At 35.1% G+C, this 27756-nt stretch overlaps 1 protein-coding gene across 3 annotated transcripts in view; it reads right to left on the bottom strand.

Moving 5' to 3' along the window:
• Positions 1–23989, bottom strand: part of LOC149079938 (proton channel OtopLc-like) — a 60741-nt gene extending 36752 nt beyond the window's left edge. The window contains exons 1-2 of one of the 3 annotated variants that reach the window (XM_089238827.1): positions 23771–23989; positions 13150–13247 (exon numbers count right to left, since the gene is read on the bottom strand). In XM_089238827.1, the coding sequence (XP_089094953.1) occupies positions 13150–13247; positions 23771–23818 (146 nt within the window). In that variant the 5' untranslated portion in view covers positions 23819–23989. Of the gene's footprint in view, positions 1–10133; positions 10405–13149; positions 13248–17653; positions 17785–23770 lie in introns of those variants that run through there. The other 2 variants (XM_089238826.1, XM_089238828.1) reach the window with 2 other exon arrangements.
• Between the last annotated feature and the right edge of the window lie 3767 nt (positions 23990–27756).

Here is a 27756-nt window from a genome sequence, read left to right on the forward strand (position 1 = left end):
TACACGAACTGTTCATTTTCTGTGCACCCTTCGCTTTCCCTGTGTATTTCAGTTTGGATACAAAGGACCAAAAAAGTAGAGGCCATACCGTCCATAAATGCCACAACGATTCCGAAGGGAATGAAATGCTAGCTGAATCAATGGAGACATAAAGAAGCCATGGTATAGGTATATATTCCGCACATTTTTGGGAGTAAATTATGCGCTTATTCGTTCTTATAAACGTGGCTGATGAATAACAAGAGACAGTCAAGTTTTTGTCTCCTTAGTATCATTACTTTCTCCAGACAGAATCTTTCCATGTTTTTCTTTGACTTTTCTTCTGCACTGTTTGGCTTATTATAGCCTAAATTTGAGTTGTCTGTTGATATTTCTTGTGAATGGTGCGATTATCTCGAACGAAATTTTGAAATGCGCAAGAAAATTCGTTTTACACACAAATCGCGAAATTGATTTCAACATATGACAGAGGTTGAACCTTTTCTTTGAACCTCACTGTTTTTATATATTTTAATTTAAAAAAATAAATTAATATACATACATACAAGGTGAACGAGAAGACCAGGACACATTTTAAAAATTAATAACAAATCAACCAATTGACATAAAAAGGTGCGGTTGACACTAAAATACTTATCATGACCTAAAATTTTTTTTCTTTTTGATAAATTAAGAAAAAGTTCAAATTTCACTCACAGGTGGCGCTGTAAATCGAAAAACTCGACACAACACATAAATTGCCACACAAACAACATAGTTAATGTTTATGACAATTTGCATTACATAAACGTACCACATTTCAACACGAGCACCTTTCACTAGTTCAAATGTGGCCCGACCTAAAAAGAGCACTCGTATTGAAATGTGATTGTAGATGAATTTTGATATATTGAGGCGTTTTTAAGTGAACAAAAGAATCTCGCATCAGTTAAGACATGTTATACTTTCATACATCGCCCCCCCCCCCTCATGATAGAAGCATGAATGTGCAAATTTTCACTTTTTCTTATCAGCTGGTTGGATACCTTATTTTACTATTTAAGATTTTTCCTGAAATGCGAATGTGTATTTCTAGTGAAACACGTTATAAAACAGTTTAGGAAAATAACTTCCATAGAGTAACATGGGTAGAGTAAACATTCAAACGTGATTTCCCGCGTTCTTTTTTTTCCATTGACATTGCACATTCATGCTTCTAGCATGAGGGGGGGGGACATACAGGGTGATTCAGAAAAGGTGGGAAAAACTTTAAGAGGTGATAGTACACACCAATACAAAAAATCGTCATCACAAAATGCATGGTCTAACATGGAACGCAAACGAGCTAGCGCGTTTCGAAACGGCCGCTCTGCAAACGTTAAAACTGCATTCTTGTTGAAATTTATCGGGAGAAAATCTGCTTCACATTGAATAAAAGGCGCGGACGCCAGCCCTGTGAAGTTATTCCAGCGTGCAACCGTTCTAGCAGTACTAACGTACGGGACAATGGCACACTTTAGTAATGCTGAAAAGGCGGACATGCATTTCACACCCTGTAAAATGCATGTCTGCATACGGTTTTTCTTCTTCTTCCCCAGATTACATTTCCATGCATATGGTGTTCAATTTCCAACAGGAATGCCGTTTTAACGTTTGCGGAGCGGCCGTTTCGAAACGCGCTAGCGCGTTTGCATTTCATGTCAGACCATGCATTCTTTGATGACAATTGTTTGTATCAGTGTGTACTATCACCTCTTAAAGTTTTTCCCATCTTTTCTGAATCACCCTGTATATTATAGTATACTGTATGGAAGAAAGATAAGAGCATCAGCAAGAACACGAAACAAGCACAATTCTGACAACATAAAAACGTTTGTGCCACACATACACTCAGAACACACATTCCGTCATGTACCAATTAGTTAGAAATTCTGTAGAGGAATGTGTACGAGGTGCATGTACGGTTAAGTAGTAGTAGTAGCATATTGTATAGGAGATTCACTAGCTCAGAAAAATAGTTTTATATGTCACAGAAATGTTACCTAGGATTAAACACCCCACTTTCTAGAAAGAAAACAAATGAAATAAATATTGGGATTTCTGATCAGTAAATACATCGTTGTACTTCAAGACCTTGCATACGAAAGATAAACAAACAAAAATCGACACACGCTTCAAAACATATGGTTACGGCATGAAACCTCCTCGTAGTTGTAAAAACGTTTTTACAGTATTATTATTACTCCATCTATACTCTCCAACATCCTACCGAATCGTGCTTAAAAGGGCGCATTAATCCTAAACTCACGAAGCGTCTGTTATTTGCAAGAACATCGTAAGAATGGCTGTCGCGGCACGTCATCATATTCAACGTTGCACGTTTTTGACAAAGCTTTATGGTATAAATCTTTGTGATACCTTTTAACCTCACTTGCCTACTTGAGAATCTACCCTGGTAACGTAATATAAATGTGCGGTAAATGGACTGTATTTTTAAAATGTTAACAGTGATTTACTGAATTAGAAAGTAAAAATATTACGAAAAAGAAGTTAAATAAGTTTGGGATTTTTCTTAAAATATAACTTCGACCCTTGAATGAAAACACTAATATTTTTCGATGGCCCAAATACTTTTTCTCACGAGTTGCAATTTTTTCACATTGTTTTTCTCATTTACATGACAAATTGTAAATGACTATATGGATTGAAAAATATACTTAAGAAAGTAGCCTACTGATGGATTTGATGCGATTGCGAATGCAGATTTATACTAATCCTTCATATCTTTATACACATAAATTTTGATACTCGCTTTTTATAGAATTTCATTCCTAATGAACAATATAGAAATTTCCCACACCATAACCAATAAATGATCTCTTAATCTTTCCCGAGAATGAGTTTTTCCCACTGTAAAAAAGATTAAAATTTCAATAATTCAAATATTTTGTCTTTTGTAAGAAGATACAAAAAGAAAATTTCTTTCAATTTTTTCTAATGACACATGAACAACATTAAACAATATGCCGTGAGACCAATGAAGAGTACCTTACACCATCTTGAAATGAAGTTGGTAAGATATGAAAAGTATAAGCAAAAAGAGGAAATTTCAGTGTGTTAGTGAAATAACGATTTTTTCAACTCCGTAAAATAACGATTAGGAGAAATATCAAAAAAATTGAATTTCTATTCTTCAATTCAAAAAAATATTAAATAGTAAAACATTTGTGCATCTCTCTATTACATCGAAAGAAATTCAACTTGTAACAATTGAATGAAAATTCACCGATATATTGAACTTCTAGATTTTTGCCAATTTTTACGCGTGCTAAATTTCTCGAAAAGTTTTAGGAATTCGAAAAATTGCGGAAACGGGCAAAAATCACAAATTTCAAGTACCAATATCCTTGCGAATTTTTATCCAGTGCTAATTTTCCTCACTACAATAAAAAAAACCACAATTTCCATTAGTTCCCTTTTTTACGATTGGCTGTATATAAAAATTTTGGTTTTTTAACTCTCCTTCCCCAGCCATTTTTATTCCTGAATTTTCGTGTTTTTGTTGTCATTTTTTTTTCATATTAATTTCGGAATCAATCGTAAAATCTTTATTCCTTCTGGGCACTCTTCGGGAATCACCCCGATCACGTATACCTAATACAGAATTCTAATTCAAAAGATATTCCAAAAAAATGATTAAATTATTTTACTTTTCTGATAGCAACCGAGCTTCCGTTATTGTAAAAAATTCTTATCTTCTCAATTTTACGGTTTTTAATATTTTTGCATTAAGAAAATAAAACGACAGTTTTTCTAAACCTTCTATAAAGGAAACGTAACAAAAGCTGATAAAAAAATTTGGGAGAGGAAATGTTATTTTTTTAAACATTTAAACTACATGTGTCAGCTTTATGAATCCCACTGTGTGGATTTTCATTACCTATTCTATACTTTTAACGTGCGGTCTTAACTCTAATTTATATTTGTAAACAGAATCTCGGCACGGCAACTGCCAAACTTGGGATAGGACTAAAATTGAGCCATTCTCATGAAATATTTACTTTACCCATTCACGAGCAAAGTTTTTATATTGTTTCCCAGCAGTAGAATTGCACGTTTTCAAGAATATATTTTTAAAAAATAACAAGAAAGTAAAACAAAAGATGCACACAACGAACTCTGGTTATATATCTGAATGCATAAAACGTGTTTTTTTTTCAACCAGTAATCATGATTCAGCAAAAAAAACCGAAACAGTAGATTTTCGTTTCGGTTCATTTTGAGACAGAAGTCCAAGTTTATCGATACTTAATGCTGAAACATAATAATAACTTACTTTGAGTTCTAACAATTACTCATAAATTTGTTTTTTGTCTCTTTCTTTTAGTTTAAAATTCACTGAAATACTCTTTTTTCATATTTTTTTCTTGGTTTAGATTTTGCGAAATGAATTCGACTCAGAGTTTTGAATTCATTTTGACGTCTTGTAGCTGCTATTCCACTGTCTCTAAATTAGAAAAACCACGTTTAAAGTCTAGATATTTTATATTATGAGAACCAGTGTGTTCCGTATAGACTTACAAAAGTTACTCAGAAATCACCAACGAATAAGGAAAATATACTTAAAATACAAAACTCCTGATGCATTTTTCGACACACAGTGGATGTTGGCCATTATAATGGCGTTGGATGTATAACCATTAATCACGCTGACCGACGGTCCCACTTAGGTTGTATGCAAAATTTTGATACCAGATTTGGTACTAATTTACAAAAAATAATCGTTAAAAATATTTATTACCATGTTAATTACAAAAGTTCTACTCTTAATTACAAAAAATAAATAGCTAAACTCCTTTATATTTCAATTTTTAGGGTCTTTGAAAGCTGCTTTTATCACTGGTGGTGAAAAGGGGCTTATTTTATCACTTTGGCAAAAAAGTACATATATTTTTCTTCCGGAAATTTTGAAAATAAAATATAAATTTTTGAATTTCTTTGTCGATCAGGATATTTACTCTAAAGTTTTCTAAAAATATGTAGAGACTATAGGCCTGTAATTTTTTCAACGTATAATAGCAAAAAAACACTAATTGATACTAAACCCTTACTAATGTCAAGTCATACGCAATATCTCACGCGAATGATTTTCTTTCCTGCTTCATTCAAAAAATGGATAAAAAAACTCATGCATTCCAAAATTACGACTGTTGCCGTGTTTTTAATAGCTTTTAGCACACTCAATACTTAAAAATAACCACAACTGCACAAGTTTCCGATGTATCACACATAATACAGTAAAACCTTGAAACCTCGCTACAACCATACTTGATATAACGATAAATTTCTCTACAACGATATTTTTTCGTGTCTTGTTTGGAACTGCCTATGCTCTCTGTTAAACCTGCTGCCTCTCTGAATAAATCTGTAATCCTTCTACAACGATAATTTTTATGGTCTGCAGAGTATTGTTATATTGAGGTTTCACCGTATTTTGAAAACATGAATTTCTTCTGGGCAATTTCGTACTGCTGAAGTTGTTTGATACGCAAAAGGGCTAATTATACTGGGACCTATAACTTTCGACTAATCATGAAATGTTTGAAATGTTAATTTCTTCATCCACAGCCCGTGAATGGCTATGACAGTGTGGAAATGTACCATTACAAAATGAGTACCAGAAAGGATTGCGGCTGTTTCCTTTGGATTGAATGCCGCTATTTTGATCTGTGTTTTTTTTCGAACAATTCAAAAACTTCGATATGATATTTCAAGTTGTAGTTTCTCTTGTTTCCCGACTAAAATAGTGATTGTGGCCATTGCCGGAGTTATGGTTCTCAAACTCATTTTTCTTTCATGCAGATCCTGGACTTGATGATTATTTACTCCAATTCGGTCTGATATGGTCATGGACCATCTCCAATACTGTTTGTTAAACACTCTCTATCGATGGTCAATGCATGAATGGGAATTTGGATAAACAGACTTAGCAAGTGAATGCGCACATTTTCTGCATGGGCTCTATCAGCAAACACAATATTTTCGATGTTCTTCAAAAATTGATCACGGGAATTAATTAGGGAAAAACTTTCGCCAAAGTAGTTTTATGGAATCATTTGAAAAATGCTTATCTCTTTGTCTTCATTCAGCTTTCATTGGAGAATTTCAAATCGCACCAAGAATGCATTAATACCATTCGTTGTTTAGCTATCACTAAGAATTAGTATGCTATAAAGATTCGGCCAAAATTGCAATTGTCCGTCTTCGAATTTCATTTTGAATTTTCTTTTATAATTTAAATCTCTCTACTTCGTTCATCTGTAGCCTTTATATTTGTTTAAACAGTTTTGTGCATTGTAATACGTACATAAAAAAGCTGTTCATTTGGTATTTTAAGTAAGAGTTTTTAAATATTTAAAATATTTTGAACCGAAATAAAATCATGTTAAAACTGTGATAGTCCGAATATATGAAAGAAAAACCGGTCCTGAGTTTTTCGTATTTAAGCAGTCCAGTTTCATTGAAATATCTTTTGCATAAGTCTCGAAATATTTAAATGTTAACACAGGCCCGTAACTAGAGGAGGGCGCGGGGGGGGGGGGCAACTGTCCCGGGCGACAAAATTTAGGGGGGGTGGCAGTTTTAGGTGGGAAGAAAGAACACCATTACAAAATTATTGAATTTTAAAGCTGCGGGGGCGGCAAAAATCCTAGTTACGGCCCTTGTTAACAGACGGTAGAAGAAAACCATTACAGGTGTCTCCGAATGATCAAAATATTTTTTTTTCATGATTATACATAGCAAAGTAAATAAATCAAGATGGAAAATAATGATAGAATCAATCTATACATCGTTAAAAAAACATGCATAAAGTACGCTCTTTTTTTAACAAAAAATGTACTGTATAAAATGTATTCCCAGAATATATTGAATCTTCTTCCAAATTTAGTTCTTGAGATTGCCTATAAATTTATGCATTTATAAAAGAAAGAAAAATTTTATGAGAAAACATGATCATTCGGTCAAGTGGATGTGGAAGTCCCAAAACTTCTAGAAAATTTATGCGCAACCAAAGCATCAGGATCAGATGATATCTATCCTAGGTTCCTCAGGGAATGTGCTAATGAATTGCTGGGGCCAGTCGCACAGATTTACAGAAGTAGTATTGCTGAGGGTATCATTCCAGGCGATTGAAAGCTTGCTGGTGTGGTTCCAATATTTAAAAGAGGTAGTAGAGAAACCGTGTCGAATTATCGTCCAGTGAATTTGACGAGCTCCCTCTCGAAAATTTTGGAAATCATTATCAAAAAGCAATTGGTGAAGTAGATAGACGAGAATAATGTATTGTCGGATAATCAGCATGGAAAGGAAAGGCTCAGGAAGGGAAAGTCACATGTAACTAACCTTCTTTGCTTCTATGATTACGTGACAAAGGCAAAAATGTAGATGTTGTTTATCTTGATTTCCAAAAAGCATTCGATCGGGTCCAACATGGTAAACGCTTGAAGCGTTTGCACGAGATTGGGGTTGAGGGCAACTTGCTTAATTGGATAGAATCGTGGTTAAGAGATAGGTCACAACAGGTTATGGTGAACTGGGAATTCGCTGATTACACAAGCGTCACAACTGCAGGCACTCAAGGAAGTGTCCTTGGCCCCCATTCTTTTTCACTTTTTATCGCTAAACTCTATCAGGATATCGATGCGATTTTTAACAAATTCGCATATGACGTAAAGCTAATAGGGTTGGTCGGGAATCAAAGCAATAGGGCTCGTGATCAACCTAACCAGGATTGTAGCGTGAGCAAATGGAGCATGTCTTTTAGCGTTGAAAGGTGCATGGTCACGCATTTTGGTTCGAACAACGCCCGTTTCAGTTACGAGTTGAATGGTATTATTATTCCGAATGCAATTAGGATCACCGATTTGGGTATTCTTATTTATGAGTGGCTTAGGTTTTCTGAACATTGCTGAGCGGTGGTCAAAAAAACTAATAGAATGCTCGGTTTCATTCTCAAAAAGGTCACTTTGCGTTCTCCTAAAGTGATCCTTTCACTTTTCCTGGGCTTAGTTCGTCCTGGATTGGAGCATGCCGTCAGGTTTTGGAGACCATACTTACAGAGGGAAATTGGCGTGGTCGAGGGGATGCAGAGAAGAGTGACGCGACGCGTGCTCTTGATGGCACACGGGACTTGAGCTGTGTAGAGACTTGATTTCTTGAAAATGTTTAAATTGGAAGATCGCAGATGTCGGGGGATATGATTCAATTGTTTAAAGTTTTAAACGGGATGGATAAAATAGAGCATGAGTTATTAATACATTGTCAATCAACTGCTTCGACAAGGGGACACCAGTATCGATTGGCAAGGGACAATTCTCGGTTGTGGTGTCGCAGAGAGTTTTTCTCTAATAGGGTTGTGAATAAATGGAATAGTTTACCTCCTGAAGTCGTGAATTCTAACACGATTGATACGTTTTAAAAAGAAATAATATAAACATATTGGGATAAATCGAGAAGCTATCCACATACTTACATGATACAACCATAATTTTTTTATGCACAGTGTATTTATATTTTATCATAACTGTTAGTTATTTTTATTGCTCTTATTGAGTTGCTGTATTTTTGATATAGTTTAGCCATGTATTCGACATCCATATTCTTTGTGAACATCTTTTTCCTGCCACCTCGTCTGTTGTGGCCTTTGTATTTTTTTTGTATTAGAAAAAGTAGCTATAGAATATTTTATGCAGAGCGGAAAAACCAAATTTCTTGCAATTTATGTGTGATAAGACTAATTATAATGCTGTAGTATATTTCATATAAATATAAAGAAATATTAATTTTTAAGTAGAATTTGTACAGAATATTTTTTGTGCTACATCTCGTGCGAAGGTCATTCTGGTCGATGTTGATAAATAAACATTTCGAATCAATATCAAAATGATTTTTATGCATGGAGTCGTTTTGAATGGATGAAATTTGCATAGTGATAACATACCAACCTGTTGAATAATTTTCCAGCTTCGAAATTTTTCTAAAAATCAGTTGGAAAAAAAATCTTATACAAACATTTTGTAAAAGTCCTTACGATGGTGAGATACGAACAAAAAAGTGAAAAAGTCCTCAAAGACCGTTGAAAAATTAGTGTTTCCGTATCTAGTGACATCTAGAAAATGTCTTCGTGACATCTAGAAAAAATATTCTTCTCTATTGATATGGAAGACACCATAGGGAGAAAAAAAATTTACTCACCTATTTTTCTGATCAAACTAAAGATTTTAAAAATTGATGAGGGGGAAAAACACAAAATTTATGCTTGATATTTAAAAATAAATAAAATTAGCACGAATCTCGAAAAGTCATCAATAAATTAAATGGTTTGAAACAATTTCAAGATTTTAAGACTCTTTCATGAATGTATTTACCAACAATCAATAATTTTGATTGTCTGGAAAAGCCCCCTTTTGAGCAAGAAAAAAATATTCGTGCTGAGTAAAATGAATAGCAAAAATTTTTTTTTTACAAAGAAAATATTTTCATGATTTTGGATGAATGATCTACTAATGATGCATTAAGAAAATTAACGAATAAAAAAAAAAATTCTGGGACCACCACGGCTTTTTATATGCCCCAGCCTCGCGTAATTTTCATTCAAAAACTAAAATAACACCAACATTTGAATGAAATTAAATGCTGTGCATCTAGCATACTGTTCAAGTTTTCGTTGATAATTTTATAATGTTACGTGATGTTTGACATCCTTTTGGGGTAAAAAATTAATTGTTCAACTGGATTAAAAAGAAATGCACAAAAACGCTAATAAGAATTAATTAGAATCCCTTAAAGATATTGGATAGGCCACGGCTTTGAATCAGCCTCAAGAGCTAAAAATTAATTTTTAAAGGAAGGGCTATTTTAATTAAGATAATAATCCGGAATCATGAAAATTTTCAATTTTATTTCCCACAGAAAAAACAAACAAAACACTCATTTGTGTTTTTAAAATAAAATAATTCAGTAAAACGAAATTTCGATTGTATATCTAATCAATCATCGTTAAATTAATTTAATTACAATTAACACTAATCTAACTTGACTATTTATTTATTATTTCAAAAGTCTAATCGTGTCTTCCAGTTATGTCAACTCACCTAGTCAAGTCTTCGGGCTTTCTTTTTTCGTCTCTATCAGCATTCCAGTGTCCGATATCCAGATCCATGTTATCCGGGTTGGAGACCCGGAGAGGAGCCGCATGTCCATCGGCACTTTCGATTCCCACAGGACCCCCCGCTCGGGGGGCCTGTCTCCTCGGGGTCAAGAAAGCCAGTTTGGGAAACGGGACGAGAAACGAAAGTTACGAAATCAAATTTCTTATGCAGGAAAGACAGAGAGAGAGAGAGAGAGGAAATTTGTTTAAAGGAGGCTAAAAAGCAGCAGCGGCAACACCGCCTGACAGCGGCGCCGTCATTAAACTGACCCAAAGCACTGTGCTGACGGTGAGGGATTTTTTTGGTTTTATTTTTTTTTATCCTGTTTTTTTCCGAAAAAAAAAACACAAATAAAATGACGATGATGCTAGAGTGTCAAAATGACAATGAACGCAGTGGTATTGTCTTCGGTTATAAGTTCTCCTCTGTCTCTTTTGCCTTCCCTCTCCACAATGCAGCACATCCATTGCCACAAGTACCTCACGTTGATAACCACGCATGGTGACCGCTATCGTATAATGTGAGATCAACTGCAGCAAGTAAGGGAAAATGGAATAAATATAAAAGAAAATATATAAATAAATAAATAAAATACTCTGCACAGAATCTAAGTAATAGTTGCATGGAGGAGAAAAAAAAAATTACACAGACGAAGTTTTTGAAGAGAAAAATAAGAAGGAAGAGGAGAAAAACAGTTTCCATATATATTTACAATTCGAATATTTCACAATTACAATCAAACAAGTTGTCTATCCAAGTAAATTCAATTTCTCAGACTTTGTTCCCATCATCATTGTATTTTGTAAATATTTGTTGTGTAAAAATACATCACACTAGGATAGTTACGTGGAGCTATTCACATCGATCAAACTGTATCATCGAATAAAAGGAAAACAATCTGATCGTTCAGTCGAATTTTTTAATATTTTGTTTCATAGGAGAGTTTTTTTTTTCCCACAACAAAGTCAATCCAAATGATACAGATTTTTTCAAACTGCAGCTATTGTCAATAGTTTACTCCAGTCTAGTCGAGAGAGTTCAATACAGTCGAACTCTATTAATATCAATACGAAAAATGAAAAATATCGATTATTTGCTCGTGATATTTGTTATTCATCATATCCGTGAAAAAAATAAAGGTGGAAAATTTATAAGTGACATTATGAATGTTTCAAACGCACATCATAAAACACCACAATAAACAAATCATCTAACCGATTTCGCATGAAATTAAATTGCAATGTGGAATGTGTATTTCGCTATTAGCGCATGCTGAAGGATCCTTTTGTTTTTCGGAGAATCGAGGAATCCTACTTTATTGAGCCACCAGCTATTATAAGGTAGTCCTATGTGAATAAAGAGTCTTCCCTTTTGAGGAAAATGTTATTCCCCCCCCCCCCCCCCCCAGTAATTTGTGGCTGACAAACTTCATGTTGCACAACATGCATTGATGGTAAGGTAACTTCTTGCCTAGCACAGAGTTTCAAGTTTAGTTCGGGAACCTCCTCCCTCCCTGTGGTCATCTGGCTGAGTAAAGGGATAGATGGATCATTTTTTTTAAAAACATTAATGCGGTATATACGCTTTTATATGTACATGCATCTCATCTACGTAAAGAATTTTGAAGGGAGCGAAACAAATGAAAGTTAATGTCTTGGTTACTGTCTAGAAAGTTAATGTCTAGTTAATGTCTAGAAAATTAATACTATCTAGTAAATAAATGTATAGTCAGCGTACTTGATACATGATAAACATCCCAGCTTGTCCCTTGGAATTAGTGTTGGGTGACCAAAGGAAAATGAGACTTGGTGTTTTTGGCGTTCTTTTTCAGAAGCATGTCAAACACTGAATGTCGTTCCAAAATGTTTGTGATTTACACTTTTGGACATGTTTAATATTCCTGATAAGTTTTGTGTGATCAATTTCAAGTATTTTCTGATTTTTAACTTTGAGGCATAGTCATCCACTGCAACACAACTCTCTCTCTCTCTCTCTATATATATATATATATATATATATAGAGAGAGAGAGAGAGAGAGAGAGAGTATATATATATATATATATATATATATATATATATTCATCTTTCAGACCGAAGTTCTCGGATTTGAAACTTCGCTAAACCATCAAACTGGTAAAAACCGTAAAGCATCATACCTATTTCTAACAGTTTGAGCAATATATATTACATCTATTTAAAAAAAAAAAATCAGAACATTAAGATATTGTTCTTAATTAAAGTTCTCATCAAAATCAGAACTTTTGATCAGTCTTTATAGAAATATTCAAAGTACACCGGTTATGAGAGAAACCTCAGAATGTTTATTTAATAATGATAAAAAGACACAAAATTGCCACAAAACGTTTTTTAAAACATGATGAAAAGACACAACAGTGACCAAAACATGTTTCTATCAAAAACGGGATGACAATACCAGAAGTGGATTTAACGGTGGGAGCACCCGGCGCGCACCCTGGGCCAGCGAAAACCCCAACTTTACACTTTTTTCCTAATTTAAGGGGCCCAATATTTTTCCTGCACCCGGGGCCTCAACCGACCTTAATCCTTCTCTTCCTAATACACGTATATCAAAGAACCATGAGGAAAATGACTCATAGTTTAAACTCAAGTTTTTCATGCCATATAACACAAAATATATAGATCTTATTTAATCGGTTATTATTGGCAACTCAGACAAACAAACCAATTCATATGAACTAGATCATATGAATCGGTCATTCCCCACGAGAACCCCCCCCCCCTCCTCAAAATTTTAGTGATGATGATGATTGGATTCGGTTGCCAGGATACCAACCCACAGGATGAGAAAGGAAAGAGAGAGTGCTCCTTGCAGCCGAAAAATCGTTACGTTTGCGATGATACAGTATGGACGTGTATGTATGTACAGAGTCCTAAATGTGAAAAGATATAGACGGTGGGATGTACGCAGTCACTCACCTCTCTTGCATAGGAGCCGGCGGTATATCGATCTCAAAGTCACGTGCTTGGGCCATTCCTCCTCCAACGCAAACTCGCGCTTTCTTCTTCACCAATACCTATAATAACACCCAAAAATTGAGTAGTTTTTCAAACATATGACATGACAACATGATCACATGTTTTTGTAAGAAATATGCCAAAACATTTAAAGCACTCTTAGATTGACCAACACCCCCCCCCCCCTCCATGGTGAAAAGAAATCATTGTTTCGTGTGAATCAACATATATTTATTTATGAACTCCTTTCCACAATAATAAGTTCCTTTCTACACAGTAATAATTACTATTAATAAGAGAATTAATAATTATTTGTTGACACAAACATACGAAACGGGGTAAAGACAAAATATAAATAGGGGAAAACACAATTGAGATGAGAGAGGAGTAAATAAATGCAATTTTCCATGATAATGACCCAAGAGATCAATAGGATCTGTTCAGGTTCAAGCTACAAAAAAATTCCGCGTTGGTAAACGCATGCTATTGAAATACACAAAATGCTTAACTTTATAAATATACATCAATGATACAAGTCGACCAAACAATAGTATGGTTATTATTATTTTTCCTCACAATGGCGTTTTTTTTTTTACTTAGAGGTTGAAAAGAAGAGAGACAAAACAAATTCGGTTAAACACTTGACATACATTGATGCTTCTTTAGCATTTGAATTTTAGTCATAGTTTCAGCATTATTATAAGGGGGTCATTCAAGTATTACGCCAGCATCGAGGGGGGGAGGGGTTTTTGGATTTGCTGACTTGATGACGGGGGGGGGGGGTTTGAAGGTTGCTTACGTCATCACCCACCCTTTTTGAAGACATGAAATATTCCAAGCTGCTGACGAAATTTTGCTGACAACGGGGGGGGGGGGTCAAAAATGGCTAAAAATCTGCTTACGTAATACTCGAATGGCCCCTAAGGAGCTAATGTAATCTATATGCAATTCTTTGAAACGGGTTATATATTTTTTTTCGAATTTTATGTCATTGCTGAGTGTGTTGTAAGATTTAGGTGCTAAATATAAAAACTGTTTCTGAATGAGTGTTTTTTTAGGTTTTATGATCTCATATTGAAATTCTATGTTGCCTTGTTTTTACGAGAGTGTGTCGCAATGTGAACCATGTTGGGGTTTTTTTGTAGAAACAGTAGAATTCTATATAAATAAAGTTTATGCATGTCAGAACTATAATCGGCATTGCAATTAACATTTGAAGAACAAGAATATTGACTAGATATTCTATTGATATTTTCCCTTAGATTATTCGTTATACACTGGTGTAAGAAATTAAGAGAATTTGCAGACTTGGTCGATTATCTCTAGAACTACTGTACCGATTTTAATGAAATTTGATATGTACATACATTGATACAATACAAAACAAATGACCATTCAATAATTGTAATACACGCGCATGATCGTGCGTAACACTCGTTGGAGTCGGAAGGTATGAAACAGCGGTTGCAGAATAAACAAAAAGATGGGTTAATAGGGGATATGGCCCCCCCCTCTAACAGATATACAGGTCTTGCAGCGTGATTTCATACTTGAAATAAGGCAGTTTATCATTTCCTTTGGCAATTGGTCCCACTCGTTCAGCAACGCTGTTTCCATTCCCTGGATGGTTCCCAGAAGGGGGTTGCGAGTTGCAATTGCCCTCCCCAGAGCATCTCAGACATGCTCTATAGGGTTAAGGTCTGGAGATCTGGCTGGCCAATCCATCCGGCGAATATCCTCACTCTCTAGAAAATCGTCGAGCAGAAGAGCTCTATGTGGTCTCGCGTTATCGTCCATTAAAATGAACTCAGGGCCAACTGCACCCCTGAAAAGGCGAACATAGGGCTCCAAGACCTCATCCCTATACCTCACACCAGTCACAGTGCCTCTTTCAAAGACATGGAGAGGTGTGCGGCCATCCAACATGATGCCTGCCCAGACCATTAAACCTCCTCCGCCTAATGGTCGATTTCGCGGACATTGGAGGGTAGGTAGCGGGTCCTTGGTTCTCTCCATATGAACGTACGGCGAGAATCGGTGCTTAGGCTGAACCGGGACTCATCAGTGAAGAGAACGGTCGCCCATTGATCCATACTCCAATCTCTATGCACCATGATAAACGGATTCTCCTGTCCGTAGAAGTGAGCGGGACGCAAACAGCAGGTCTTCTTGCAAACAACCCTCTCTCATGAAGTCTTTTGGAAACAGTCACCCTTGATAAACGGGTTCCTGTGGCTGCATGCAAGTCACGAGAGAGCCGAGAAGCTGTGGCACTCCTGTTACGCCTCGCTATAATCGACAAATGGCGATCTTCTCTGGCCGTCGTGGCTCTTGGACGACCTTGCCCAGACTTTCTCTCGATGGATCCGGTCTCCTGAAACTGTTTCCATAAGTTACACACGATGCTGGGCGTTAAATTGAACTCTCTACAAATCTGGACTTGAGATTGGCCTGCTTCTAGCCTCCCCACAATTCGCCACCTCATTCCATCATCTAAACGTTGGTGGTTACTCATTTTTACTGTTACAATTTGAAATTAACCGATTGCTGCAAAATAACACCAAGAAATTTGCCGAGGTGTGCTAGCGAACGAAATGCGTCTTAACTTACGCGCGCTCATAAAGCCTGTTTCTCTACTGGCTCCGCCTACACACACGTGTACGCTCACGTATTTGACGTACAAGATTTGCATTTTTGTCTAGAAGCAGAGGTTTTACATTCAGTTCAGTTCTTTTCATGAAATTCGATAAAATATGCAAATTCTCTTAATTTATTTCACCAGTGTAAGTTCTAAATTAGATCTGTAGTCATCACACCAGATACATATACCATATTTTAAAATAGAGAAAACCTATGCAAAATAAAGCTTATGGAGGAAATCGCTTGAAATTGTGTTTTTCAGATAATAAAATCTCATGTTAATATATTCAAGTTTGTTACTAATTGCAATAGCGTGAGATTTACATTTGAGATTTCTATTTAAATGTTATTCCTAGGTATTTCATTACATCACCCTCAGAAATAGTAGGGTATGCACAACGATGCAAACAGCAATCTAATTGGTGGCACTGTAATTGCAATTGTTCTCTGTTGTTGTCATTATACGACTGAAAGTTGATATATGTAGTTTCATTAAGATTCAAGATTAGTTTATTACTATTTAGCCAGATATTTATTTTACACAGATCTGCTTCGGCATGATTTTTCAGAACGTCATAATTTTCTGCTGCTATGGTTACAAGCGTTATAACAGTGTCATCAGTGTAGCTGATTAAATGTCCAATTAGTTGAAGATACTTTAAATCATTAACGAATATTAAGAACAATATGACGCTAAGAACTGATCTTTGAGGAACACCCGTGTTTACGTATTTGTGAAATCACTAATTATATTATCAATTTTTACAGCCTGATTTTCGTGTTTATTTTGAATATGACCGTGGGGTCAATTGAATGGGGTCAAAACATCTTGAGTTCTATGCAGAAAATTCCACATCTATTAATTATTTTTGAAGAACCACAGTCATTTCATGTACACAAAGGCCAATTGTATTTGAATTACATTTTTAAAGTCGATTTCGAATAGTTGTGTCAAACTTAAAAGACAGAAAATCGTCCATTGACGACACGTCAAGGCTATTGTTTGGTACATAAATAGTCGATAGATAGATGTGTCAGGTCTGATCATCCGACAAGTCCGTGAAAAAGATGCTGGAAGTAATTTACCATCAAAAATACAGATGACAGAAATCACTCTTGAATTTCGAGATTTATTTATTTTTAAATCTATTCGCCTTTAAATCTATCGCGACAGTAGAAAATGTGATGAGAATTACACTAGAACTTCCCCAGAAACGGGGTAATGAAACCAAAACGATACGTTGAGGAGTCTATCCAAAATTTTTTGTAGGGTCCTGTTTTTGTGAAGATTTTGCTTATTCTCGTAAAAATGGTGTTCTTGCTGGTGCTCCCACCATCTGTTTTTAATATTTTGAAGTGAAGATAGCAAATGTTTGAATTTGCATATTATGTATGTTATCATGTTGAAGGTCTTCCTTGCACTCTGCGAAGAGCCTTTTCAAAATAGGAGACCGGCTTGTATTAACGCCTCGAAGTTGGAAAACCGCTCGAAGCTGTAAACCAACTTCAGCTAAGCACCACTGTACCGCCAACGGGGTTCGAACTTGGACCCTTGCGACGGGAGTCCAGCACGATGCCCATACGACCACACAGCGGCTTGTGAAGGGTCTGAAAAACGCACCCCTGATGGTTGAAAAAAAAAAATTCATGCAGATTCCAAATCATTATTAATGAAAATTTAAACGTAGTCACATTTCCTTCCTTATTCAATACGAACTTTTCTCCAATATGAAAAATAAATTAGTATTGATTCGGTACATAACTAAACCTATAAAAATTCTAAAACTTCTTGAAAATAATAGAATAATAAAAAAATTCAAACTACCTCTACTTTACTTTGTCTTCGATGGAATTTTTCAAAAAATACGCTGTATGTACTGAGTTGGTGGTTATTCATTGAAAACCAGTTACACGAATTAGATGTCTCATATCCTTCAAAATTTATATGCTATATCATAGGAGTCAAAGGCAGAACGACCGTATCTCCCAGGATACACTACCAGATAGATAGAATGCCGGATTATTGATATATGTTAGATTCTTGTTAAAATACTTTTTTTTTTCTTTTTTGCTATTAAGCTTGACTCATATAAGAGTTATCAAGAGGCAGTTGTGTTTCTCCTAAAAATGAAGCATTTCTTCAACAGCTGTTTTCTAGCAGATGGTTTTGGGATAAAAGAGTGAACCTTTGTCAAATGTCACTTCTTTTTCTCGTAATCTAGTTTTGATTGTTTTCATAAATACGTTTTAATATATTTTAAAAGCAATATTTTCCGTGTATTTTACGAGATTATACTCGTAAAGAAGTATTAGAAATAAATAATAATCAAAAATTAATAATTCTGTGTTTTGTAATAAAATTTTATATTGACAAGTATTGTAAGAAATCATTGCAGGTATCACTATACCGATCCAGCTCACGACATTTGCCTTATTTCATTAGCTACACTCGATCGATAACAATGTGCATACTTGATGATAATAAATACTGGTCAGAATGTTAATGAACTTGAATGTGTGCATTCACGTGAGAACTAATATGAAGAACGTGATTGACAAAATATGTTTCTGAGGAAAAACATGGTTATTAAAAACTTGTGATATAGTGATAATAATCTTCTATTTTGCATGAAACTTCCCGAAACCTGGACGTTTCTCTCTAGGGAAATTCAATCTTCTAGGTTCCGTGTCAATTTTTTTTTTTGGTATTTTAGAAAGTACATCTTTTACTGACATTTTAATTCAAAATAAGACTATATAAAGGCAATACTTTTTCATCGAGAAAGAGTTGATTCCTTGTTGGTGTTTTTTTGAGAGCTGCTGAAATTTTACGTATTCAGAGATTTATAAAATCGCACAAAATTGAGGGGATCTAAAATAATATACAAGGTAAAACTATTCAACTTTGCTAAGCAAGATTTTATGGGTTTATAAAATAACATTATATAAAATCAAGGCAAACTGTATATTTTAACCTTAATAAACTATTTTAGCTAATTAAAAAATCCACTTTAATTAATTAAATTGCTGTGCTGATGTATTGTTTCGATTACAAATATGCTAACGTCAGCAATATACATCCGTATTTTCTAAAAAAAATTTGAATACGTTTTTATGGGGGTAAACCACATAGAGGGTTAAAAATACTTAATCAGGTTGAAAGTACACTACCCACAGAGCTTATGAAAGTGTTTATACTGATGCGTCATAGCCAAAAGACATTGTCGTATCAATGATGATTTTCTCCATTTATCGATAGCATTCATCTATAGCAGGGGTTCTCAAACTGCACGCCGCGGCGCCTTGGTGCACCTCCAAACTTTGTCTGAGGCGGTGCAGTGACACCGACAAAAGTTTATCGGAAATATTATTTGTTAAACAGCTCTGGGGAGCCAGTGGAGGTCGCGGTTAAGAATTGAATAGGGGAAAAGTTCGGAGTGGAAAAAGTTTGAGAACCCCTGATCTATGGTGTTTTCTTCTAAAATCTACTTCAAATATAGAATTCAATGGTTTAAAACTCAGATTTTTGCCACTACATGGGTGCTGAATGTTTTATTGAGATCCATCAATTGTTTGTTGCTACTTTTTTTTTGAATAGGAATACTGGAAAGTTTGCTCAGGTGTTTCTAAGCTTTAGGTTTCTTCTAGTTAACTTGTTTTTCTGAACGTTTGGATTGCTATACCAAGCTGAATAATGTTTATCGTTTTACATATGGTGGGAAAAAAAAATTTCTGCGTATTCTGAATTTGATACGCTTCCACGTAAATTTCGCTATACACGAGTGCGAAAAAATTCTACTCAATCATATGACCGAACGCTCAGCAAGTTGTCATTTTACATTTGAAAAAGAAATGAATTCGCTTTTGTTAGCTCATGATTGAAAAATTCCTATCTCTCCCAATGAGGAACTAACTTTGACCCGCGTTAGTTACGTAATTGACGTGTTTCAATAAGTGTTCATTGAATATGATGAAGCCAGCGAACACGTTATTTTTATTACCACGTCTTCCACTAAATCATTCATATCAAACTTATCAATGCATTAAATACTATTTTTGACTTTTTGTGTTTAATCCACTGCTTATTCATAGTTACCTAGATCTCCTTCTTTGCCCCCCCCCCCCTCCTTATTTTTTTCATTATTTTAATAAGTTACTAATCTTCTTTACTCCAACATCTCTCTCATTCCTCGTTGAATCATCACGCGAGGCAAAAAAAAAGCTCAGCTGTCCGTATTGCACGTGACCAGCAGAGTCGGCATAAAATTACATGCCGTTATAAAAAAAAAAAAAATCCGCGAATCCCCCTCACTGAAAGCTGAATAAGTAATAGCTTTCACAAATTTTGGTTTTCAGTAAGAATATTTGGAATCATGTATTAGACCTCGGAAACTCACCGTGTTTTAAATAAATAGAAATTATCTCTCTTTCATCGTTTCAGTCGAAATGTGTTTATTACTTATGTGGTACATGATAATGAAATGTAAAATACCAACGCAGTAATTAAGGTATAAATTACAAAACAAAATAAGGCGTGCAGATTATAACTTGGTTCTTAGTCAAAAGAGATGATCCTATGAATCGAAGAAATTCGGTTGTTCTCATAGAACACTGCGTTTTATAAATCGTGATAATCATTATAACTCATTTGTACCCACTGTACGCATTTGAGTACAGCGAGGATTCGGCTTTGTATAATATTTTAGCCTTGCTTGCAGCTAGATGTTGCATATTTCAGCACATGTACATGATAACCCTACTCAGATTGACATTGAAAAAATTTTCGAAAGCCATTTTTCTCTGGTTTAGATATGAACTCTTGAAGTTGCTGTATTTTATTATCTGGGTACATTTGTTTCCACCTTACATTATTGACATTATATTCTTATTTTCATGTAAGTGATTCTTTTGTAAATGATTACTTAGATTATAGTTTAATGTGAATATCACAATTCAATTTTGTTTCATTTCAACTTTTTTCTTTCAAATATGTCGTAATATTTTGTTGTAATCAAATGCGGACACTTGTCGTCCAGTGTTATACTTCCTGTACGTGTATTTAAAAAATCTCTTGGAATATTCTTAACTGGTGCAATTTCAGAAAAATATCCCAACATTGAAATGTAATTCAAAGCGCATCAAGGTGCGGTCATATAATGCGAGTTAAATCATACGATACACAACCTTTTCCGTCTGTAGATCGGCTACAGATATCTGCAAAATGGCTGCCAACCGCGAGATAAAAACTGATGTACTTATTGTGTTATGTGGATTTAATACCTTTTCTAAGAACACCTTCCGTTGTGCACCCTGTACATTACTTATTAAAAATAAGTCAACTTGGTTTTATGGTAGGCTCCCATAAATATGTACTGTATATTCAATTAGAGGCACGGATGCGAAGAAAATATTAGATGTGCTTGGAGTTAATTATTCCTAAGGGTCCTGGCGACTATGTACCTTACGTGATACTTGCTTGCACGTTTAGTGATGATAATTTCAATATTCTTTATTAATTCATTATTTCATTTTTCTTGGATTAAAAATCATTCCTGTAGTATTACAGTATTTACATTCTTTTTATGCTATATTGCATGTTTTTAAATTCCCTTCAAAAATTATAGATTGCAGTGAATTAAGAAGACTTCAGTTAGAGATTACCTAGCATTATTAGAATTCTGTTGTGTTCATTCTAATCAAATAATTTCTAAACAGGGCTGTCTTGACGCATGAGCTCACTCAGGCACAGCCTGGGAGTCTCTTGGTGCATTAGGCGACTCTGATGGCTGCGTCATAGGCGGATATAGAGAGAGGGGAGAAGGTAACGATCGGCTCCCCATTCAGCAAAAAAAATTGTATTACTGGCATCGGCGAGAGTTCGGAGGTAGACATTCGCCCCCCCCCCCACCTCGTTCACAAAACACACCCTTAATAATTCACCCCACTCCTTCGAGGAGCCTAAGCTCCTGTAAAGGACTGTGTAGTGTTAACATTGATTGCATCAGTTTTTTACAGCGCCCCAGGGCATTGCTTGGCCCGAGGACGCTTGATGTTGTTGAGACATGTTAAATTTATTACTCAAATTTAAATTACTTATCAAATATTTGTTTTAGATATTTAATTATTTATTAAAAAATATCTAACATATGAATTAAATTTTTAAATTTTTAATTCCGGTGAGAAAAACAAACAAACCATTCAAATACTTGAGTTACTCGTACTCAGTCTCGCCCCCCCCCCCGGTGCGAGACGGAAAAAAATTGTAACACGTGCTAACTGATTATTCAGGGAAATTGAAATGATGCAAAAAATTGAATTTTCAATTTAAAAATACGAGTCATACCTACATGTTGATATCTAATTTTTTAGCTTCAAAGATGCAGAAATATGTTTTGTTTTTATATTGGGTCGCTGTATTTTGGTTATATTTGACATCCCCATTCTTTATGGACATCTTTTTTCAGCCACCTCACCGGGCAATTTGCCTGTTGTGGCCTTTGTGTTAGTATAAATTTTAATGTTCCCAACTTGGAAGTATTTGAAAGGCATACTCTTATATGCAGTTTTGTGATGTTTTTGCAAAGTTTTTTTTTCTGTTAAGTGATACTAGATCTATTCTTTTCGATCTTAATTGTATAAATGATGGTACTTTAGTAAAAGATGATTTCACTGAGAGAGAGAGGGAGAAATGGGAGTCAGCTCACACATATTCAAATGGAATTTCAATATTCTGATTTAGAAGAATTTTTGTATGTCCAATTCGAACTACTACCAAAACTAGAGAAGACAGCTTTTCAAACAGATCTACCATTCACTACCGCCTACCTTTACGAAATGGGGTTTTCCCCCCTTTTGCGAATGAAAGCAAAAACCAGAAATCACTTGAATGTAAGTGATGATATTCCCTGGACGTATCATGCTGAACCCTTGGAAATATGTGAGGATCACATTTAAAATATATGTATATATATATATATATATATATATATGGGTAGGCCCCCTTTCACACACAAAGAACCTCGATTTACAATATCGAAAATATTGCAATGAAAAAACAGTAAAAACTTGGTCACTAAAAATCGGCACTTACAGTAATTTTAATTTTCTTCCGTTGATACAGTCGAATCCCGTTATAACGAACTCCAAGAGACCAGAGAAATCACTTAGTTATATCGAAATTTTGTTATAAAGGAATTCCACGTTTTTGCATTGTTACAATGTAAACTTATCTGGGGAATTAGAAAAGTTTTCGTAAAAACGAGATTTTTTTTTTCGCTACAACGGTATTCGTTAAAACGGGATTCGACTGTATATTATACCTTTGTGTATTTTTTCTTCAATAAATTAAATTAGCTACTATCTTTCAATTTAAAAAAATTTATAACAATGAATTAATGGATAATTAATATTATATATTAATTGCAAAGAACTAAATTTTCAACAAGGGGTTCCGGAAGGTAAATCAAATTGCACTGGGGGTGCAGGATGCAAAAAGGTTAAGAACCACTGTTATTTATATAACATGAAAATTTCCGATATCACTCGACGAAAAGAGAGAAGAATTAAATTTTTCGTGTTGAAAAAAAATAATTTTCTACATTGAATTTAAGATATGAAAACTTTTCCGTAACGTGTTACGCGGGGAACGCTATTTTTGGAAATTAGTATTGAAAAAATGTTTCTCCTCAGAGCGCTAATATATTTTTAAGCGTGGTGCGTTGACTTCTCCCTGTTGACAACGTGTGTCAAGGACCCCTCTCAGTTAGTCAGACACCTCAAGCTTCCCCCCATCTCTCGTCCCTCACTTTCCAAAGCGTTGGCTTTATAGCGTAATGTAACCAACAGCTAGCAAAGCGATCACTGAAAAACGTTTCGGAAAAAACATGTAGCTTCTGTGTTTAAGAATTAAATAAAACTATAGATACAAGATCCAAAAACTTACTGGATTCGGGTTACCGAGATCGACAAAGTCTGGATTTAACACCGGCATCTTGATTTTTTTTAGACTACATGTGCTGGATATACAGAACTTTGTTTTCCGTTAGCGACCACCCAAAGATGCTGACAAACAATAGAGATGGTTCTCGTGCAGGAGAGCTTCAGGAGCTAAGCATAGGATGCCCAGGAGCAGTAGGGTGGCTATGTAGAGACGAATGGAAGGTGGCGTTTGAAAAGAGCATGCGCACTAGGGACTTCATGTTTTCGTCCCAATAACCACGCATAGAGTTTGATCACCGCTACTGATTATACGAGTCCGTATCTATGTTTCTTTCAAAAATTGAGTTCTATGTGTAGAATGATTTGAAAGCAATGACTCTTTTCGATTCTTTTCATTTTATTCACGCAGTTTTATCGATTGTCAACGATGATAATAGAAGCTCGTTGCACCACTCATGTAAATTGCGCAAAATAAATTAACAATTAATTTTTCACACGAATATTCTTTCTGACTAAAAACAATTTTTACTGCGTTTGTTTTCAAGCGTATAAAGTTATGAAACAGGAGAGAGAGAGCGAGAGAGAGAGAGTCTGTGTGTGGTAGTCACAATTCCAATGGAAGTTACAGCATTATGCAATCGTATCAGTGTTTGTTTGAAGACTGCGCAATTACACGCGCCCAACGTGTCATTATTCATTGCTCAAATCTGTAGCATACCACGAGTTGATGAAGCAACATTTTTGACGTTAATTGTAGCAACATAACCATGTTTAAATTTTCAGGAACACTTGAAATTTCAGTGAGAAATATAATCCCATTCCCAAGTTGGGTTCAATTTCACTCCAGAGAGAAATTTTTGCTCTTTGTTGCATTTAATTTTTAGGCAGATAAGAACCTCGGTATTCTCTCTTGTTGATTGTCTTGCGCTTTTTTCATAATTTTTTTTTCATTTCATTAGCATCTTTGTTTTTCCATCGTTATAGATAAGCGTTAAGATCAATCGACATTCCATCGGCAATATTTCGGTAGATATTTTGACCTTAAATGCAATTCTTTAAAAATAAATACAAACGCAAATGTTTATTTCAAATCTTTAAAAGATGAGCGAAAATCATTTTTATACTTCTTTTTGCTTATTTTTAGTAAATTTGGATAGTTATTTTAATTATAATCTGATTCTAATTAATCTTACATGTTTAAGAAATTTAATTTTTTTATATCTACTAAATGTGGATTAGCTCATGCTTTATTAAAATAGTAGTATTAGTATTATGTCTAAAAAAATCTATTGAAATTTACTGGGTTCAAAAATAACTCCATCTTGAAAATTTATGGAATTTTCTGATATTGAAAAAAGGAGGTTTAAATATTTTTGATTATATAATATTCGATCATTGGGTGCTTTAATTTGATTTGAAATTCAAAGCAGAGTTAATCAGAGGCGATGGTAATGTATGAGCTTGAAAATAAAAAAATTGTACTTGAAAAAGAAATTGAAAATAAGCAATATAACCTACATAAATATTCGAACCGTTGATTTTAGAAGCATACTTTCAATTAGAAAAAGTAACCAAATAACGTGTAGATCTCAAATACTTCATTCATCTTGCAAGAGTTTGTATAGTTATTAAAGTAAAAAAATTTAACTTTTTATTTGGCCACCCTGTCCTAAAAAACCCGTGTCGTATAATACTCACTGAAATGATGGCGCTAAGCGAGACGGCACGGGTGGTCATCAAAAAATATTTATATTTTCTATATTTTATACAAATACAAATACAACGCCACAACAGGCAAAATGCCCAACGAGGTGGTTGAGAAAAAGATGCCCATTTGATCTTATCCAACAGAGCGAGTGAACTCAACTCAATAAAGCAGTTTCTGGCTTCTAGCCCAGAAATTAACAACGCCAACCAATCTCATTTGCTCACCAGCAAGGTGTTAAGCGACACGACTCGCTCCGATGGACATTTTTATATTATAGAGTGAGAGAGAATTCCCCTATTTATTTTATTTATACAAATATATATACGGGTGATTATAAAAAAACTATCCCGACATATGGGCCCCTAACTATCATACCATTCACAGAAACTGAATGAAATTTTGGCATAAGGTATTTTGATGTATGCGCTCATGAATGATATGGAAAACATGTGTCACTCTAACAGTTACGGTTACAGTGAGAAAATTTCGAAAATATCAAATGGCAACACCAAGTTTTTTGTATTGGAATGTGATCTCCATTGTGAAAAACCCTAAATAGCGTTCGAACGGCAACTGTAGCATGAAAATCACCGGCGGTAGATAGGCTAAAAGTGAGGACAACCAATAAGGACAGAGAAGCAGCATAAAATAAAGCATTTTATTGTGTTTCACAAATTTTCCACATTTGTATTGTATGTGGGCATGAGCATAAGTAACGACGTAAAGATCCGCCTCACCACAATTGCACCTATTATTATTAGAGTTTTAAAACGTTCTAAATGAGCTGGAAACGGGCCGTGTTCCGTAGACATAATAGCTTTTTCACGCAACCATATGAGGCTAGGGCAGCGGACACGTCGTTGAATGCCGTATGCATACTTTCTAATGTTAAGATCCCATTGTACTTGCCACTGTCGAAGCGATTCGTTCTTCAAGTAAGTTCGTACATGGCCACGTGGTAGTAGATGTTGATTCGCATTAGGTAAGCTGGTGGCATTCTTAGCTAGTCGGTCAGCCATTTCGTTGTCCGTATTTCCTATGCGTGCTTTAACCCATCGTAGAAGAATCGAACAGTGGGCACAAAGTTGTCGTCGAATGTTCAAGTGCTTAGTGCAGAGGTCACAAATTACATGAAGGCAAGATGTACTGTCAGTATGTATAACAACAACTGGTGAATATTGTTGAGACGCTCAAACTGTAACATTCATACTAGGGTGACCCCCCATGACAGGGCCGTAACCAGAAACATATTTCAGAGGATCAACTAGTGTTTCGGGGGAGGGGACCAGAGTAGTTAAACAATATAACTTACTATATTCTTTCATAAATTTTAGCCATTTTCTCACATTTTGGAAAGGGGTACAGGATACACTGTTTCACACTCTCTCTACGGCCTTGCCGAAAGATCCTTATTTTATATATATATATATATATATATATACATACGGGGTGATTATAAAAAAACTATCCCGACATATGGGCCCCTAACTATCATACCATTCACAGAAACTGAATGAAAATTTGGCATAAGGTATTTTGAGGTATGCGCTCAAGAATGATATGGAAAATAACAGTGTCACTCTAACAGTTACGGTTACAGTGAGAAAATTTTGAAAATATCGAATGGCAACACCAAGTTTTTTGTATTGGAATGCGATCTCCATACTGAAAAACACTAAATAGCGTTGGAATGGCACCTGTAGCACGAAAATCCCCGGAGCTAGGCAAGAAAAAAGTAAAAAGGACTTTGCCGTGCACCAGAGCATTAATGTTCGTTTCATTCGTCACACCGTTTCTTCGATCCCAGCCTGATTAGTCCTCCACAAGGTCATGTGGAAAATTTGTGAAACACAATAAAATGCTTTATTTTATGCTGCTTCTCTGTCCTTATTGGTTGTCCTCACTTTTAGCCTATCTACCGCCGGTGATTTTCATGCTACAGTTGCCGTTCGAACGCTATTTAGGGTTTTTCACAATGGAGATCACATTCCAATACAAAAAACTTGGTGTTGCCATTTGATATTTTCGAAATTTTCTCACTGTAACCGTAACTGTTAGAGTGACACATGTTTTCCATATCATTCATGAGCGCATACATCAAAATACCTTATGCCAAAATTTCATTCAGTTTCTGTGAATGGTATGATAGTTAGGGGCCCATATGTCGGGATAGTTTTTTTATAATCACCCTGTATATATAAGGGACACTGGGGGGTGTACTATCTCCTCATGCTTATCAGGAATCCGATCCGTATCCGCGCCGATTATGACAATATAAGCAT

This window comes from Pholcus phalangioides, unplaced genomic scaffold (assembly GCF_987345545.1).
Source record: "Pholcus phalangioides strain wild (caught in Gottingen) unplaced genomic scaffold, Ppha-v1.0 ptg000011l_1, whole genome shotgun sequence".
Lineage (NCBI taxonomy): Eukaryota > Metazoa > Arthropoda > Arachnida > Araneae > Pholcidae > Pholcus > Pholcus phalangioides.